We start from the raw sequence: 20,043 nt of genomic DNA, 5'->3' as shown, positions 1-20,043 counted from the left end.
AATGTTTGAATTTGAAGTAAGGGAATTAACTTCATGAACGAGGCAAAATAAGATGGCCAAAACTGTAAATAAGTCTAATTTACTCTCTCTCTCTCATATTCATGATGATAGTATGATAATATTGACAAGAGGTAATACATGCTTAAGAAAAAGCTAAGAGCATCTCCAACGTGAACCCATCTTTGGGTTCTTTGTGGGACCTATTAAGCCACGTCAGCTTGAAGCAACTCAACTGCTTTTTCACTCCAATGGTGCACTCTGAAGAACTCAGATTGGATCTCACAACTTTATTTTATATATTAATATTTTATTCATATTAAATTTTATATTAATTAAAATAATAATTTTAGTGTTTTAAATTAAATTTGATATAAAATATAAAAAATTAAACTAAACTTATAATTTAAAATGATAATTAAAATTAATCTCAAATACATGATATATAATTAAAAACAATAAAAATAAATAACATCACATAATTAATCAAACTTAAATTTCATCATCTTCATGTCCAAAACGTTCCCAAATATATTTGACTAGATCTCCTTGAAGTTTACGATGAACTTGTTTTTCTTGAATACTTGCTCTTCTTTGTAGTCTTGTTGCAAGATTCGGATGAGGACCGCTAAATGTTTCAGTTGTTGAGTTATTGATATCCACATTATCATAAGAGTAATCAAAATTACCTCCATATGTATGTCGTTCGTCTTCCACAATCATGTTGTGCAATATGATGCAAGCATATATGGTATGCTTGAGAGTGTCCATGTGCCAGGCACGCGCTAGGCCACGTATAATTGCAAATCGAGATTGAAGCACTCCAAATGCTCGCTCCACATCTTTTCTAGCCGATTCTTGATGTTGAGCAAATAATTTTTTCTTTTCTCCCTGTGGCATTGAAATAGTCTTGACAAATGTAGCCCAATCGGGATATATACCATCTGCTAAATAATACCCCATATTATATGGTGTCCCATTGATTGTATATTGCACATTGGGAGCACGTCCTTCCAAAATATCGTTAAACACATTGGATTGGTTTAGCACATTAATGTCATTGTTTGAACCTGAAATACCAAAAAAAGCATGCCAAATCCACAAGTCTTGTGATGCCACTGCTTCAAGCATGATTGTGGGCTTACCATGATCACCTCGACAAAATTGTCCTTTCCATGCAACAGGACAATTTTTCCATACCCAATGCATACAATCGATGGAACCCGACATACCTGGAAAGCCACGTGACTCTCCCATTTGTAAAAGATGTTCAACATCAGTGTTGTTAGGCTTTCTCAAATACTCAGCGCCAAATATAACATTGACACCCTTAACAAATCTTTCTAAGCACTCAATTGAAGTGCTTTCACCGATTCGAACATATTCGTCTACAAGGTCAGCAGGAGACCCATACGCCAGCATACGAATAGCAGATGTACATTTCTGCAATGGTGAAAGACCCATTTTACCAGTTGGATCGACCCTCATTTGGAAATATTCATCATGATTTCCAAGGGCATCTACAATTCGAAGAAATACATGCCTATGCATTCTGAACCTTCTTCAAAATTGAACATCTGTGTATACTGGGTTTTCCGAGAAGTAGTCATTGAATAATCGATTGTGCCCTTCTTCACGACCTCGATCTACCGTTGTTCTTCTCTTTGGCCTAGAGGAACTTCCATATCGACGTTCATTCTGAAGTTGTTGTTCTTCATCACTGTCGTCCATAAATTCTTCTTCAACCAACTCCCAAAATTCTTGATCGTAATTATCTGAATTGTCTGAATCCATTTAGTGAGTAAAGAATGAGAGAAAAATGAGAAGAATAAGATGAGAATGAGAGAACAATGACATACGTGGTAGTATATATAATGGTTTGAATAACGGCTAGTTTGAATAACGGCTAGTTTAAATTAAAGTGGTAGTTTGAATAACGGCTAGTTTAAATTAAAGTGGTACTAATGACCATTTTACATAGGTGTTGATAAATTAAAGTGGTACTAATGACCATTTTACATAAGTGATACTAACTACATTCCATATTTTTTTTCTTCATCTTATTACAATATTTTTCATGAATATCTCGTTGACTATCGTTCATAGTAGAAGTGTCTTTCATCATCATTTGCACTACCCTTAATTCTAGCTCGTCCTCCTTAGCTTGCGCAAGTCTGTCCATTGTTATTGCTCTTTTATTCTTTGCATCTTGCGTTGCATTTGGAATTTCTGATGCCTTACCCTTCCTTTTTGCTGCTTTTTGTCCCATTGGACGCTCCATTGGTGATGATGAGTTAAACTCATAACTTGAAGTTGTATCTGGGTTCTCCGATGATGCCCCACTAGCATAAGTCTTTGTTATTTTTGCAGAACTTCCAATCGATTCTTCGACGATGCGCCATTTAGCTTCATCTTTTAACAATCGCTGTCATACCCCAAAATTTGCCCATTAATATTTCAAGACATTTCAGGGCACTCCGACTCATTTTTATGACACTTAAAGGAACTAAGGCCCAGCTCGCGAATGACCCAAACTGGCTTACTCGCTACACGCTCACCTAGTGATAATATGAAAGTGGTTTATTTGGAAGTGGAGGAAAAGGGGTACAAAAAGGAAAGAAAACGGACCAAACAGCAAAGCCCAACCCAAAGTACAAGAACACGGGTGTGGCATCTATGACGAGCGTCACAGAGGCTGTGACGAGCGTCACGCCTCGCACACCCCTGTGACGGGCGTCACACATGGTGTGACGAACGTCACACCATTCCCCTACTTTGTGGGCGCAGGCAACGCTTCGGAGACTTGAAGATCCGTTGGGCCCTATATCCACGTACGTGTTGAAGACTTTTTTTTGGAAGCAGGCATGACCTAATGACAACAATATAAATAGCCGCCTTGAAAACCTAAAAGGAGGAGCTTTTTCCGAGATTCTTTTTCCTTTGCCGTTTTCGCCTTTGCATTTTTTTCTTCTTTTCCAGCAGCTTAGGCATTGTGTTTTACAAGTGCTACACTATTTCTTTTGCAATTCCGGATTCCCTTTTGGTATTTAGTTAATTCTTTTCGCACAATAGTTTCTACAACGGAAACTATTGTGTGCCTTTTTACCGACTCTAATCTTACGGCGGCAGCAAGGTCACCTCCGCTCAATTCTATCCGATCGGCCAATTCAAGGTTGCGACTCAATTGCAAACAGGTTTGCGTTACTATTATCGCTTTATGTTCCTAATTCACATGTGATATCATAATTGAGATTCATAAATATATTTGAGGCTTTGCATGTAACTTAAGTATGCCTGGATACTTTGAATTGTTGTAATGGATGTCGCTGTTCTTCGTCCTATTGTTGTAACCATGCTTTGTTTACCTATTACTTTGGTGCAACTCTCGATTGCACCCTGATTTGGTATTCTAACCCGTTTGCTGAATTTTGCAAAGGTTCATATGTCCCGGGAAAAGATTGCTGTTTAGGTCTCCCACTTTATTTGTGGGATACCCTTGTGGAGACTCACCTTAAGTGGCCTAATTAATTTTAATGTGTTCATTTTAATGTCTTAATTTTAATGTATTAATTTTAATGTATTAATTTTAATGTATTAATTTTAATGCATTGATTTTAGTATGGACTTAATTACTTAATTGACTTTAAAATATGACCTTAAATAAGTGATCTTGGACCTCTCTTTGCTGCCTTACGGTATCACGGTATAACGGTCATGTCCCGCGAATATGGGGATATCCTTAGCAAAGACCCTTCGGTAAAATCATCATAGTCCCTCGGATGTTGCCTTCGGAAATACGATTTCGTCCCTCGGTGACCCTTCGGTATAGCCTACGGTTAAATGATGATGGTCCCTTCGAATGCTAAGGTATCCTCACAACTGTTGCCTTCAATGACCTATCAATGACCCTACGATGACCCTTCTACATCCCAAGGATAAAACTACTTACTTCTCAATAGTAAGGACAGTTTTACCCTCATAAGGATAGGAAATGCCCGGAAAGACCTCGGATAGGTATAACCTAAATTGCTCATTCATAACCAAAAAAATATACTTTTCACCTCACACCTTTCAAACATCTTTTTGGAAAATCACCACTTAGCATACATCCGCACTAGGATCATTGTCGAGTTATATTTTTCTAAACTATTTTCTAAATTAAAACGAGATAACCACTTTGTATACATTCATGCACGAATCATTACAAAGTTAAATTCTCATTTTGCAAAACATTTTTCACACCTTTCTCAACCACCTTTTTCAAACTAGAAAACATAAATGATTGAGCAATTAAGAGCCCATGGATAACCATGGATACAAAGGGTGCTAATACCTTCCCTTTGTATAAAGCACCTCCCGAACCTAAGAATCTAAATTAAGGTCTTTCCTGTTCTTTTCCGCCTTTCCTTATGGGATAAAAGAAAAGTCGGTGGCGACTCTTGCTAACCGCGACATTGCGATTACAAATCCAATAAAGTCAGTTCACCGTATGACAGAACTGGCGACTCTGCTGGGGACTTAAAGAGAGGTCCATCTTTGAAAAAAATCATTTATGTTTTGGGATTGTTCCTTCTTTTAAGGGTATTGTTGAGTGAAAGATCCTACACCCGGATCTAGTGTACCTTAGGTAAGTAGCAATAGATCATCGCGACTATCCGGCGTATACTGGAATGGTTAAAATGATAGTTACGGTTAATGTGACACTTTGGTTGTCCTGATGTTCCTCATGTTACTTGAGGAAAAATTTGGCTTCCGCGTGGTGTCATCAAAGCATTAACCAGACCTTTAGAACCCTAATTGACTTATCCTAGCCATTAGAAAGTAGTGAGATAACTGACTTCGGTTCCGATTGAGGTTGGTTGATACTCGATACTACACTCTTTGAGATTGGACTTTAGGGAAGCTTCGGTCAACCACTTGGTGTTGCACTGAAGTGGACCTAAAGAAAGGTCGATGATCTGAGATCCTTCTAGAACCCGGTTACTATTCTAGGACAGGTTGAACCAACCAAACTTCAGTGGGGAGGGTACTTACCTATGGAACTCATGCAAGCCTTAAAACCTAGGAATAATTGTTGTGTGACATGCTTGTGCTTGCATAACATCATAACATCATAACATCATCATACTAACCATTTCAAGGACTTAGGAATTTAGCTTTGCTCTTTGAACAGGTTATGGCTTCCAGGAAGACCATCCGGATCAATCTTGTAGCAATCTCTCCTCAACTCAAGGATTTGGTGTCAGAACTCCCCGATCATGCTCAGTTCAACAAGAAACATGGTCATCTCCTCAATCTGGTTACCACGGGTTTCAAAGAAGATATGATGAGAGTCCTATTCCAGTTCTTCGATCCTAAGCATCATTGCTTCACTTTCCCAGATTATCAGTTGGTACCCACGTTAGAAGAATTCTCCCAGCTGCTTGGGATACCTATCCTGGATCAAATACCCTTCAGCGGTTTAGAAAAGATGCCAAAGTCTGAAGAAGTTGCCGCAGCTTTACACATGACGAAATCTGACATTGAGACCAATTGGGTAACAAGAAGTGGAATTAAAGGTTTACTCGCCAAATTTCTGATAAGTAAGGCCCGAGAATTCCTAAAAGTTATGAATGTTCATGCTTTTGAAGATGTTCTAGCATTGTTAATCTATGGTTTGGTGTTATTCCCTAATCCAGACCAATTCATAGACATGAATGCTATTAAGATATTCCTCACTCATAACCCTGTGCCTACCTTGCTTGGAGATGTCTTGCATTCCCTTCACACTCGTACTATGAAGAAGCAAGGGACTCTCATGTGCTGCATACCTCTATTGTCTAGGTGGTTTATTTCGCACCTTCCTCAATCAGTCTTCAAGAATGATCAAAATCTGAAGTGGTCTCAAAGGATAATGGCACTCTCCCATTCAGACATCCGGTGGTGTTCTAACCTCAGAGAAAATGGTATCATCATCGACCGTTGTGGAGAATTCCCTAATGTACCACTCATGGGGATAAGAGGAGGTATTACTTATAATCCTGCCTTAGCCCTACGTCAGTTTGGGTATGCCCGAAGAGATGGTCCACATGAAATGATTATTCAAGGTACAGTGTTCGACTATGACGATGACCCTCAAAATCTCCGTCAAAAGTTTGTACGAGCTTGGGGCATGGTGAAAAGAAGCAATTTAGGCAAGAAAAATTCTATTCCTATGGAGCCTTATCTCAGATGGGTCCGCGCCAGAGCTCGTGAACTTGTCATGCCATATCTTGCAGTCGGACCATTGATTGTTGAATCGGAGGTCGAAGGAGGTACTTCCCAGATCATTTCTTACCCAGATATGCCTACTGATGCTGAGGAATTGAAAAGATCCTGGACCCAGTTGAGAGAGGAGAGAGATACTTTCGAAGCTCAGTTCAATGCAGAAAGGAAGAAAGTATTAGAGCTCACCAGTCAGCTTAATGAGGAACGAAGACTCAATGCATATCTTCGCCCAAAAAGAAGTCGCCCCTGGGAGATTTGAGATGTCATTGTATTTTACTATTATTCCTTTTGTAATGAACATTGATTAAAAAAGTAGCAATAAACATTTCTCTCTTGTTGGTGATTTATGCAAAGTTAAATTCCAAAAGTCCTTGAAAACATTTCATGCATTGCATCACATAACATAACATTGCATAACAGGTATTCTAAAGGACCATATTCTCACGGTCTGCCTCTTAAACAGAAAAATGGATCTCGAGCAAACTGTCAAAGATCTCCAGACTCAGAATGCTCAGTTCAAGGAGATGATGCTAAGCTTATCCAAGGGGCAGGAGGAACTGAAGGCTCTTTTGGCCGAAAAGAAAAAGGACAAGAAAGCTGTGAGCTTCATTAACCCGGGCAGAAGGCGTAAAGGACAGGCTACGGGAATCAAATTTGGAATCCCGAATGGTCCAGAAGAGGGGGCGGAAATTGATTCAGAGGAGGAGAATCCTGATTTCTCTAACCCTGAGGATGAAGATGAAGAGTATGAAAATGAACAGTACTCTCCAAGAGATGATAAGTACAAACTGCTGGAAGAACGCATGCTAGCCATGGAGGGTCAGAAGACACCTGGTCTGGATTTCGAAAGTCTGGGTCTGGTCTCCGATGTGACCATTCCCCGCAAATTCAAAATCCCCACTTTCACTAAGTATGATGGTGCGTCTTGTCCTCAGATGCATCTAAGGGCCTATGTGAGAAAGATTCAGCCGCATACCACTGATAAGAAACTGTGGATCCACTTCTTCCAAGAAAGTCTGTCTGGCACTCAGTTGGAATGGTATTATCAGCTCGAGAGCTCTGACATCCGCACCTGGACTGATTTAGCAACGGCTTTCTATAAGCAGTACCAGTACAATTCTGAATTAGCACCTACTCGGCTACAGTTGCAGAACATGGCCATGGGATCTAAAGAAAGCTTCAAAGAGTATGCTCAGAAATGGAGAGATTTGGCTGGCAGAGTCAAGCCCCCTATGACTAACCGAGAATTAGTAGACCTGTTCATGGGTACCCTGACTGGCCCATTCTACAGCCACCTACTGGGGAGTTCTTCATCAGGTTTCACTGAACTTATACTGACAGGCGAACGGGTGGAGAGCGGCATTCGGAGTGGGAAGTTACAGGCAGCTACTTCTACAAGCAGCAAAAAGTCCTACCATGGGAAGAATGAATCGAATGCGGTGTATGGTCAGAAGAATCATAATAAGAAAAATGGTGACCACGCCGTTGGAGCAGTGACGATCGCAGCACCGCCATCTCAGAACTTCCAACAAAGACAAGACAGACCAAGAAGGCAGTTCACCAGGATCAATATGACCTTGGCACAGGCACTGCAGGGAATGCTAAAGGCAAATTTGATCACCCTCAGAGATCCTCCTACAAATCCCAACACTTCCTCTTCTCGTTATAATCCCAATGCCAGGTGTGCGTATCACTCCGATAGCCCCGGGCACGATACAAACGATTGCTGGCCATTGAAGAATAAGATTCAGGATATGATCGAAGCTGGAGAAATTGAGTTCGAGCCTCCGGAGACTCCTAATGTCATCACTGCTCCTATGCCTAATCATGACAAAGCTGTTAATGCTCTCGATGACGGTTCTCTCATCACTACTGTAGCGGACTTAACATCTCCTCTCCCGATCATAAAGAGGAATTTATTGCAAGCTGGTTTATTTCCAGGTTGTACTGAAGATTGCAATCTCTGCATACTCCGGCCCAAGGACTGTCTGAAGTTGAAGAATGGTATCCAACGACTGATGGACGATCGTACAATCCTCTTTGAAAGGGTTTCTAAGGCAGAAAACCCTATTGAAGAGGTATCTGTGATTGCGAGGTCCAAAATTCCAGTGAAGATTACTGCTCCCAGAATACCTGTAAAGATTATTGCTGAGCCCAGAGTAGCTCCCCTGATCATTACTGCACCTGGCCCGATCCCGTATTCCTCAAGCAAAGCTATTCCGTGGAATTATGGAGGTGATGTTTACATCCATGGTGTAAAGCAAGTTGGCAATTCTGCTAATCCTAATGACATTGTTGGGACTAGTAAAGTTACTCGAAGCGGAAGGATCTTCTCTCCAGAGATCTCACCTCCGGTTCCCGAAAACCGAGGAAAAGAACCAGTCAACCCTTCTCAGTCAGAGACACCGATCGAAGCTACTACTGAAGATGTTGCCAAACGAGAAATGGAAGAAATGCTGAAAATCATCCGCAAGAGTGATTTCGATGTGGTAGAACAGTTGGGGCATACTCCTTCCAAAATCTCGATGTTGTCCTTGTTGTTATCCTCTGAATCTCATGCCCATGCTTTGATGAAATTCCTGAAGACTGCCCATGTACCTCAAGAGACCTCCGCCGATCAGTTCGAAAACTATGTTGCTAACCTGACTGTTGACGACGGCCTAGGTTTTTCCAATGCTGACCTGACACCAGCAGGAAAAGACCACAACAAGGCCCTGCATATTTCTATTGAGTTGAAGGGAATCACTTTGGCTCATGTGTTGATTGATAATGGCTCTTCCTTGAATGTGCTACCGCAAGTCGTGCTCGATAAACTTGACTGTAAAGGCATTGAATTGAAGCCTAGTGATATTGTGGTACGTGCTTACGATGGTGCAAAGAGTGTTGTCCATGGCGAAGTAGTCCTCCCTATCAAGATAGGACCTCAAGTCTTCAATACTACCTTCCATGTAATGAACATTCGTCCTGCCTATTCCTGCTTACTGGGACGCCCTTGGATTCATGGGGCAGGTGCTGTAGCTTCGTCTCTCCATCAAAAGTTGAGATATCCGATAGAGGGTAAGATTGTCACTGTGTGTGGGGAAGAAGAATACATTGTCAGTAGTGTGCATACCTTCAGATACGTTGAGATGGATGGTGAATTCTTCGAGACTCCAACTCAGTCATTTGAAGTGGTTTCTCCGCCCGATCCTGTCCTTAAGCCAACTCCCTGTGTGCCCAAGGTTATTCGTGCTCCTCCTGCTATGATTTCTCTGAAAGATGCTCAAGCTGTGGTCGAAGATGGTGGCTGTACTGGCTGGGGTCAACTGATCAACGTACCGTACAAGTCTGACAAAGCTGGGCTGGGATTCAACTCTGAAAAGATGGTCAAAGATCAAATCAATGCTGTAGAAGATGCTGACAGTGATGGCGACCTGGATAATTGGATCTACCCAACAATTGGCGACAGACTCAATAATTGGAAGGCTGAAGACACTATCCCGATTTCCTTTAGTCAGGAGTAATTGTCATTGTCCATTTAGTATTGCAAATCTTTATTTTTCAATTGAACCTCTTAAAGCATTGTGTCTACGCCCGGGGCACAATAGCTAATTTGTTAAGGGTTTTGTCATTTCATAAGCATATTCATATTCAATAAATCAATGGACTTTTTCGCATTCAAATATTGCGCTCTTTATTTTTTCCTGCCGTCTTTCGAACAAGCTATGCTTTCTTACACACACTCACGTAACAAATTGCAGATCCGTATCCACTCTGGATCCTATTGATAATAATTCCGCTACTGTTCATTATGACTTTGAAAATCCGATCTACCAAGTCGAAGATGGAAGTGAGGAAGATTGTGAAGTCCCTGGAGAGCTTGCCAGATTGTTACTGCAAGAGGAAAGGACTATACAGCCGCATGAAGAGTCCCTCGAAATCGTAAACCTGGGTACTGAGGTAGACAGAAAAGAAGTCAAAATAGGAGCAGATTTGGAAAGTAGTGTGAAAGTAAGGTTGATCCAGATGTTGCACGACTATGTGGAGGTTTTTGCTTGGTCTTATGAAGACATGCCCGGGTTGGATTCTAATATAGTGGTGCATCGGCTGCCTACGAAGGAAGACTGCCGTCCTGTCAAGCAAAAGGTTCGCCGCATGCGTCCCGAAATGTCTGAGAAAATCAAAGCCGAGGTTATGAAACAATTCAATGCCGGTTTCCTAGCCGTTACTTCTTATCCTCAATGGGTTGCTAATGTGGTGCCTGTGCCAAAGAAGGATGGTAAGGTGCGAATGTGCGTAGATTACCGAGATCTGAATAAAGCAAGTCCCAAAGACGACTTTCCGCTCCCGCACATTGATGTTCTGGTAGATAACACCGCTCAACACAAAGTATTCTCATTCATGGATGGATTCTCGGGTTACAACCAGATTAAGATGGCGCCTGAGGACATGGAGAAGACTACGTTTGTGACGCAATGGGGCACGTTCTGTTATAAAGTAATGCCATTTGGTCTAAAGAACGCCGGGGCAACGTACCAGCGTGCTATGGTGGTTTTGTTCCATGATATGATTCATCATGAGATAGAAGTATATGTGGATGACATGATAGCTAGATCTCATACTGAAGAAGAACATCTCGATCACTTATACAAACTGTTCGAGAGGTTGAAGAAGTACAAGTTGAGATTGAATCCAAACAAATGCACTTTTGGAGTGAGATCCGGTAAACTCTTGGGCTTTATTGTCAGCGGTAAAGGAATCGAGGTTGACCCGGCTAAAGTGAAGGCTATTCAAGAAATGCCAGTTCCCCGTACGGAGAAAGAAGTCAGAGGTTTCTTGGGACGCTTGAACTACATTGCTCGATTTATCTCCCACTTGACCGCTACTTGCAAACCCATCTTCAAGCTACTGAGGAAAAATCAAAAGATGATATGGAATGAGGAATGTCAAGAAGCTTTTGACAAAATCAAGAAATATCTCCAGGAACCTCCGATTCTGATACCACCAGTTGAAGGAAGACCTCTAATCATGTATTTGACCGTGTTAGAAAATTCAATGGGGTGCGTATTGGGGCAACATGACGAGTCTGGTCGAAAAGAGCATGCCATATACTACCTGAGCAAAAAGTTTACCGACTGTGAAACAAGATACTCACTGCTCGAGAGAACTTGCTGTGCTTTGGCCTGGGCTGCTCGCCGACTAAGACAGTATATGTTGAATCAGACCACTTTGTTGATTTCTAGGATGGATCCCATCAAATACATGTTCGAGAAGCCTGCCCTCTCCGGAAGAATAGCGAGATGGCAGATGATCTTAACAGAGTACGATATCCAGTACACTACCCAGAAAGCAATCAAAGGAAGCGTGCTAGCTGATCATTTGGCTCATCAAGCGGTGGACGATTACCAATCTATGAATTTTGAGTTCCCAGATGAGGATGTCATGCTTGTTACTGATAATGGAAAACCTAAACCAGATGAAGGACCCGAATGGGGATCCCGATGGACTATGGTCTTTGATGGATCTTCTAATGCATTGGGCCATGGTGTTGGGGTTGTACTCATTTCTCCCGGAGGTTACCATACACCTCTCACGGCTAGACTATGTTTCCATTGTACCAATAATATGGCTGAGTATGAAGCATGCATTTTTGGACTCAAAGCTGCTATAGATTGGCGAATCAAGTTTTTGAGTGTGTACGGAGATTCGGCCTTGGTAATCAGTCAGATCAACGGGGAATGGGATACTAAACATCCAAATCTCATCCCTTATCGAGAGCAGGTGATGACATTAATCCCATACTTTGAAGAGGTAACATTTGAACATATTCCACGAGAGGAAAACCAGTTGGCAGACGCATTAGCTACCATGTCATCTATGTTCAGAGTCAGATGGGGCAGCGAAGCTCCCATGATTACCATCGGACGGTCAGATGAACCAGCTTACTGTTATGGACTTAACACTGAGAAGGTACAGGAGAAACCTTGGTTCCACGACGTAAGAAGATATTTAGAAGCTCAGGAATACCCTGAAGGGGCATCCATCAAGGACAGAAAATTCCTGAGGAAGTTCTCCGCTAAATTCTTTCTGAGTAACGGAGTGTTATACAAACGTAATCATGATTCGACTCTGCTTCGCTGTGTGGATAAAAAGGAAGCAGAAAGGATTATGGAAGACATGCATGATGGTATTTTTGGGACCCATTCTAGTGGACGTACAATGGCCAAGAAGATCCTGAGATCAGGGTATTATTGGTCTACCATGGAAGCTGATTGCCACCATCACTCCAGAACCTGTCACAAGTGCCAGATCTATGCGGATAAAGTACATATGCCCCCTGCTCCATTGAACGTGTTAACAGCTCCTTGGCCCTTTGCAATGTGGGGCATCGATATGATTGGAGAGATTAAACCCACGGCTTCTAATGGACATCGCTTCATTCTTGTCGCTATTGATTACTTTACGAAGTGGGTGGAGGCAGCCTCATTCGCTTCTGTCACCAAGAATGTGGTGGCACGGTTCGTCAAGAATAGCCTTATTTGTCGGTATGGCATCCCTGAAAGAATTATCACTGATAATGGTACTAATTTGAACAACAAGATGATTACTGAACTCTGCACGCAGTTCAAAATTAAGCATCACAACTCTTCTCCGTACCGGCCAAAGATGAATGGCGCCGTAGAAGCTGCTAATAAGAATATCAAGAAGATCATACAAAAGATGACGGTAACATACAAAGACTGGCATGAGATGTTACCGTTTGCCCTTCACGGTTATCGCACTTCAGTACGCACTTCGACAGGGGCAACTCCTTTCTCTTTAGTCTATGGAATGGAAGCCGTTTTACCAGTGGAAGTTCAGATTCCCTCCCTAAGGATCATGAAAGAGGCGGGCTTAGTTGAAGATGAATGGATTCAGACACGACTCGATCAGATAAACTTGATCGATGAGAAGAGACTTGCGGTTGTTTGTCATGGACAGATATATCAGAAGCGCATGACCCAGGCATTTAACAAAAGAGTCAAGAGACAGGTGTATCAAATTGGCGACTTGGTGATCAAGCGTATCATTCTACCCCAAGGTGATCCCAGAGGCAAATGGACTCCCACATACGAAGGGCCATTTGTAGTTAAGAAGGTATTCTCTGGTGGAGCCATGATACTTGCTACAATGGATGGTGAAGACTTCCCACATCCCGTGAACGCGGACATAGTTAAAAAATACTACGCATAAAAAAGACCCGCTAGATCGACGTATCTAGGCAAAAGTAAGGGCATCCCGGCGAACCAAAAGGGTTCGGGCAAAAATTAGGGATATATATATAAAAGATGTACACCCGGCAAGTCGAAAACCTGAAAAGGCGGCTTGGGCAAAAAAGGGTATCCTGTTGGACTGAAAACCTGAAAAGGCGGTCCAGGCAAAAGTTAGGGATTAAAGCGTATGACTATGTCCCGTTTTCAGTCAACTTTCATCCAAGTTCAAGGGACTGACCAAGCCAATCACTTCTATCCGACAGCAGAGGATGAGATGCTTGAAGACATAATGGCCGTAGTAGACTTAAAATCAATAGGACTTTTTCTGCATAGTTTTCTCTTTGTTTCGACAATTTCCTCTTACCAGGATTTCTGTCTCCTTGTACACAAATTGCCTGTTTATAGGCCTCCTTTCAAAATCAATACAACCTTCTTGCAAAAAAGATATTTTTGTTTTTACTTTTTCCGTCTTGTTTGCGTAAACGTCCATTGATTTAATTTGAATTAATATGTGCATTTGAATATGATCAATGTTTATCAAAAATACGTACATAGAATAGCAATAGCAGTTACTACAAGACTTTGGGATCGAGGATAAGGTCTAATCATGCTCCCGATGAGTCCACTACCAATTCTCTTCCCCCAGCAAGCCTGTTCTTCCCCAGAAGAAGTGGGCAGTATTCCCCGGCACAGCCAGCTATCCCCCAACAGAGGTTGGCACCATCAGACAGATTGATCCTCTCTTCCATCCCCAGCCAGGCTCTGTTGAATATTTCCGCCATCAGACCAAATCAACAACCCCCTGCCGCGAAAGGGTCATCATTACAAGTATCTCCAATCAGTAGATGGGGATTTATTTTCCCCAGTAGAGTCTCCAAGCAGAACTTCTCACACGCATAACTCATTCCTTACATCATTTCACATCATACGCATGCATACAACATTCGCATTTATTTTCGAAAGCATAAAACATCTCATGCATCATGACATGGCATAAAGCTAACCTTTCTTTGCAGGTTAATTATCCTCCTGATATAGTCAAAGTAAAAGGCTCATCCAGGCAGACGCCTTTATCAATCACAGACAAGATTCAGATACATATTCCAGATGCAATTCACGGGAACATTCATTCAGACAGACACCTCTATCAATTATGTACAAGATCCAGATATGTATCTCAGATACAATTCCCGGGACATTCATTCTGACTACAGTTCAGTATCTTCCTAACGATGGCATCTTTAAGCCCATCCCAGACATTTATTGCAAGTACAACATGTACAGATATTATCAGATACAGCCTAACATACGGTTCATTCTGATTCAGCCCAACATATGATTCCTTCAACTATTTCAAGACGGTCTAATGTACGACCCAATTAAGACCTTTGTCTCCTCAGATGCTACCTAGTGTACGGTACATTTCTGAAGTGTAGTCTAGTGTACGACTACCCCCTTTTTATCATCAGATTCGGCCTAATGGACGGCTCATTCTGCTCTGATACGGTCTAATGTACGACCCAATTAAGACCTTTGTCTCCTCAGATGCTACCTAGTGTACGGTACATTTCTGAAGTGTAGTCTAGTGTACGACTACCCCCTTTTTATCATCAGATTCGGCCTAATGGACGGCTCATTCTGCTCTGATACGGTCTAATGTACGACCCAATTAAGACCTTTGTCTCCTCAGATGCTACCTAGTGTACGGTACATTTCTGAAGTGTAGTCTAGTGTACGACTACCCCCTTTTTATCATCAGATTCGGCCTAATGGACGGCTCATTCTGCTCTGATACGGTCTAATGTACGACCCAATTAAGACCTTTGTCTCCTCAGATGCTACCTAGTGTACGGTACATTTCTGAAGTGTAGTCTAGTGTACGACTACCCCCTTTTTATCATCAGATTCAGCCTAATGGACGGCTCATCCTGCAACTCCAATACAGTCTATCATAAGACCCATTTGGATCTTCAACTCAGATACAATCTAGCGTACGATCCGTTCTGATTTTTCATCCTCAGCAAAGTCATCTGCCTAATGGATAGCCCACTCTGGTCTTCAGACACGGTCTAATGTATGATCCATTCTGATCCCTTATCCCCAGCAGTATAGCATACTCTGACTCCCCGACGAAGTCAACAGCATAATGGAGGGTTCACTATACGGTCTGATGTATGACCCGGTGTGACACCCATGTCTCTAGATATCGTCTAATGTACGACACAATCTGGAAATCTCCTCAGCAAGTTTCTTGGATGGTATCTTTAAGCCCATCTCCACCAAGACTAATTGGCAAGTGCAAAATTTTGGGGCATTCTAGTGTTCAATAATCTTTCACCTCTAGACCACGAGCGGCACATACCATTCTACACTCTCGGCTCAAGAATATTGAACAGGGGCAGCTGTCATACCCCAAAATTTGCCCATTAATATTTCAAGACATTTCAGGGCACTCCGACTCATTTTTATGACACTTAAAGGAACTAAGGCCCAGCTCGCGAATGACCCAAACTGGCCTACTCGCTACACGCTCACCTAGTGATAATATGAAAGTGGTTTATTTGGAAGTGGAGGAAAAGGGGTACAAAAAGGAAAGAAAACGGACCAAACAGCAAAGCCCAACCCAAAGTACAAGAACACGGGTGTGGCATCTGTGACGAGCGTCACAGAGGCTGTGACGAGCGTCACGCCTCGCACACCCCTGTGACGGGCGTCACACATGGTGTGACGAACGTCACACCATTCCCCTACTTTGTGGGCGCAGGCAACGCTTCGGAGACTTGAAGATCCGTTGGGCCCTATATCCACGTACGTGTTGAAGACTTTTTTTTGGCAGCAGGCATGACCTAATGACAACAATATAAATAGCCGCCTTGAAAACCTAAAAGGAGGAGCTTTTTCCGAGATTCTTTTTCCTTTGCCGTTTTCGCCTTTGCATTTTTTTCTTCTTTTCCAGCAGCTTAGGCATTGTGTTTTACAAGTGCTACACTATTTCTTTTGCAATTCCGGATTCCCTTTTGGTATTTAGTTAATTCTTTTCGCACAATAGTTTCTACAACGGAAACTATTGTGTGCCTTTTTACCGACTCTAATCTTACGGCGGCAGCAAGGTCACCTCCGCTCAATTCTATCCGATCGGCCAATTCAAGGTTGCGACTCAATTGCAAACAGGTTTGCGTTACTATTATCGCTTTATGTTCCTAATTCACATGTGATATCATAATTGAGATTCATAAATATATTTGAGGCTTTGCATGTAACTTAAGTATGCCTGGATACTTTGAATTGTTGTAATGGATGTCGCTGTTCTTCGTCCTATTGTTGTAACCATGCTTTGTTTACCTATTACTTTGGTGCAACTCTCGATTGCACCCTGATTTGGTATTCTAACCCGTTTGCTGAATTTTGCAAAGGTTCATATGTCCCGGGAAAAGATTGCTGTTTAGGTCTCCCACTTTATTTGTGGGATACCCTTGTGGAGACTCACCTTAAGTGGCCTAATTAATTTTAATGTGTTCATTTTAATGTCTTAATTTTAATGTATTAATTTTAATGTATTAATTTTAATGTATTAATTTTAATGCATTGATTTTAGTATGGACTTAATTACTTAATTGACTTTAAAATATGACCTTAAATAAGTGATCTTGGACCTCTCTTTGCTGCCTTACGGTATCACGGTATAACGGTCATGTCCCGCGAATATGGGGATATCCTTAGCAAAGACCCTTCGGTAAAATCATCATAGTCCCTCGGATGTTGCCTTCGGAAATACGATTTCGTCCCTCGGTGACCCTTCGGTATAGCCTACGGTTAAATGATGATGGTCCCTTCGAATGCTAAGGTATCCTCACAACTGTTGCCTTCAATGACCTATCAATGACCCTACGATGACCCTTCTACATCCCAAGGATAAAACTACTTACTTCTCAATAGTAAGGACAGTTTTACCCTCATAAGGATAGGAAATGCCCGGAAAGACCTCAGATAGGTATAACCTAAATTGCTCATTCATAACCAAAAAAATATACTTTTCACCTCACACCTTTCAAACATCTTTTTGGAAAATCACCACTTAGCATACATCCGCACTAGGATCATTGTCGAGTTATATTTTTCTAAACTATTTTCTAAATTAAAACGAGATAACCACTTTGTATACATTCATGCACGAATCATTACAAAGTTAAATTCTCATTTTGCAAAATATTTTTCACACCTTTCTCAACCACCTTTTTCAAACTAGAAAACATAAATGATTGAGCAATTAAGAGCCCATGGATAACCATGGATACAAAGGGTGCTAATACCTTCCCTTTGTATAAAGCACCTCCCGAACCTAAGAATCTAAATTAAGGTCTTTCCTGTTCTTTTCCGCCTTTCCTTATGGGATAAAAGAAAAGTCGGTGGCGACTCTTGCTAACCGCGACATTGCGATTACAAATCCAATAAAGTCAGTTCACCGTATGACAATCGCCATGCATACTCAAGATTGAATGTTGTACCTTGATCCTGAGCAAAAATAGCATGTGCATCTGCCATGACATCGGTCTCGGATGTCCCACTTTTCTTTCCGTTAAGAGAAATTTTGTAACACCCAACAAATTTTTGAACCATGCCATTTATTCTATGCCATCGACATTTTAACTGTCCCCCTAACTTTTCCCGCAATTGCCCACGATATTGGTTATAACTACCAACAATTCTTAACCAAAAACTCTCAGCCTTTTGATCAACTCCCACAATTGGATCCTTTGAAACATTGAGCCATGATTGAATAAGTAGTATATCCTCTTCCCTTGTAAATTGCTCTCGAGATCTTTTTTTAACGACAACCCTTTCTTCTTTTTCAGTACCAACTTGAGTAGAAAATGGTGGGACTTGAGTAGAAAATGGTGGAACTTGAGTAGAGAATTCCATACTATTAGAATTCGTTTGAGGTATAGGATACATATTTGGATTGTTTGGTGACGGAAGAAATATGGCGGGGTTTGTTGGCATCGGTGGAATTTGAGAATTTTGAGGATTAGGATTTTGATAATTTTGCATGTAATTGAAAAAAACTTGTTGATAATGAAAATGATTAGGATCCATTTGACCTAAACAATTGTAATTTGAAGTAAAAAGATGAAATTTTGAGTTAAATATTTTGTAAACAAAATGCTAATGAGAAAAAATTGTTGAAAAAAAATTAAAAGTATAGGAATAAAATGATGAAATTGTGAGAGAGAAATTTCAAATTGAAGAGAAAATAAAAGTGAGAGAAATTTATGTTGGTAAATTTTTGGAAATCAAAATTATATTTATAATAAAAAATATGTTAAAAAAAAATAAAAAAAATAAGTAGCCGTTGAACGGCTACTTTCTAAATTAAAAAATAGAAAAAAAGAAAGGTTACCGTTGCATGCTGAAGCAATAGCATTGCCATGTTGACGAACTCCAACCATTCAACTGTGAAAGAATTGCCCTCATTGTTGTTCCACTCTGGCGAACTGGGTTGAAAAACTACCGCTGAAGATACTTTAAGTAACATAAAATTTACCGGCACAATGAAGCTGAAAGTACAAAACTAAATAGTGGTTGTGAAAGTGACGAGAATCATGTAGCAAAGAGAAAATAGTATCCTATTTTTAGGACTGTGAAGAATATTTGAGATTACAAGTGGGAAAAATATGTATTTGTTTTGGTCCAAAACATGATTTTAAGGAAGCAATTATGCGGTACATTTAGGAAGAATCCAAAATTAGAAAATGTGACAAGAAGAAAGGCGATGTGATATGCAAATATGGATGTTAATGACAATCATATTTTGACAAGTCACTAAATAAACTCAACTAAGTAATTTGGAGGAGAGACATGACTATCGTAGGGATTATAAGATGAAATTGATAAGTATAAATTACCAAGTAAAAATATACAATAATCTTTGAAAGAAAATCCAAAGATCGAGGCTAGAGACATAAGGGAAAATGCTCAAAGAAAATGAAATATTGGCGTTTATAAGACAAAGGTTATTGTAGCAAGATACAAAGTTAAATACATGGTAGATAAGTTATTCAAAGAGCGATATACAAAAATATAAAACATATTATCATGAACTTTTAAGATCAAATGCAGGAACAACAAACTCTTTAGCACTGAGCTCCAATTTTGGGGAGATTCTAAATTTTAAAAAGTTCAATTTTTATTTATTAATATTAATAGACATAAAAAAATATTATAAAAAAGATTTAATAAATAAAAAAAATGCTATAATAAAATTCAATATATTAAAGTATATGATCCAAATTCTTCTAAGGTATTAGAGTAAATTAAGATTTAAATCAGGTTTAAAATGTGGTATTTTTTTTAATAACACACTAAAAAAATTGTCATGGTTGATGCCCGAGGGAAATCAATAGTTATTAAGAGAACTTATAACTTACATGACAAAAATGTGAGTTTCAAATAGAGTTAGATTTTCTAAACCATACCAATAAATGGATCGTAAGATATTGGATGTTTTCTTAATATGTTATTTTCCTGTATAAGAATCATGTTATGACTGTCTATATTAATATAATAAATT

The 20,043-nt window shown here is 40.5% G+C and overlaps 1 protein-coding gene and 1 pseudogene across 1 annotated transcript; both read right to left on the bottom strand.

Annotated features, from left to right (window-relative positions):
* Nucleotides 1–489: 489 nt before the first annotated feature.
* On the bottom strand, nucleotides 490–1,892 carry LOC127093677 (uncharacterized; annotated as a pseudogene).
* A 65-nt stretch (nucleotides 1,893–1,957) lies between these two features.
* LOC127093676 (glutathione S-transferase T3-like) lies at nucleotides 1,958–18,524 on the bottom strand. The gene is made up of 2 exons (XM_051032609.1): nucleotides 17,939–18,524; nucleotides 1,958–2,409 (listed from the first exon to the last, which is right to left on the bottom strand). The coding sequence occupies exons 1-2, from the start codon at nucleotides 18,522–18,524 to the stop codon at nucleotides 2,027–2,029; spliced, it is 969 nt and encodes a 322-aa protein (XP_050888566.1). The 3' UTR covers nucleotides 1,958–2,026.
* Between the last annotated feature and the right edge of the window lie 1,519 nt (nucleotides 18,525–20,043).

Source organism: Lathyrus oleraceus, chromosome 6 (genome assembly GCF_024323335.1).
Source record: "Lathyrus oleraceus cultivar Zhongwan6 chromosome 6, CAAS_Psat_ZW6_1.0, whole genome shotgun sequence".
NCBI lineage: Eukaryota > Viridiplantae > Streptophyta > Magnoliopsida > Fabales > Fabaceae > Lathyrus > Lathyrus oleraceus.
This window is presented reverse-complemented; position numbering and strand designations above follow the sequence as displayed.

What these genes read in the sequence shown, in the direction of transcription:
- LOC127093676 (XM_051032609.1), bottom strand. Translation starts at nt 18,524, where the DNA reads ATGCAAAATTATCAAAATCCTAATCCTCAAAATTCTCAAATTCCACCG. An exon ending in TGCATGGCGATTGTCATACG is followed by an intron (nt 2,410 to 17,938) that starts GTGAACTGACTT and finishes GATTGTTAAAAG; the next exon opens with ATGAAGCTAAATGGCGCATC.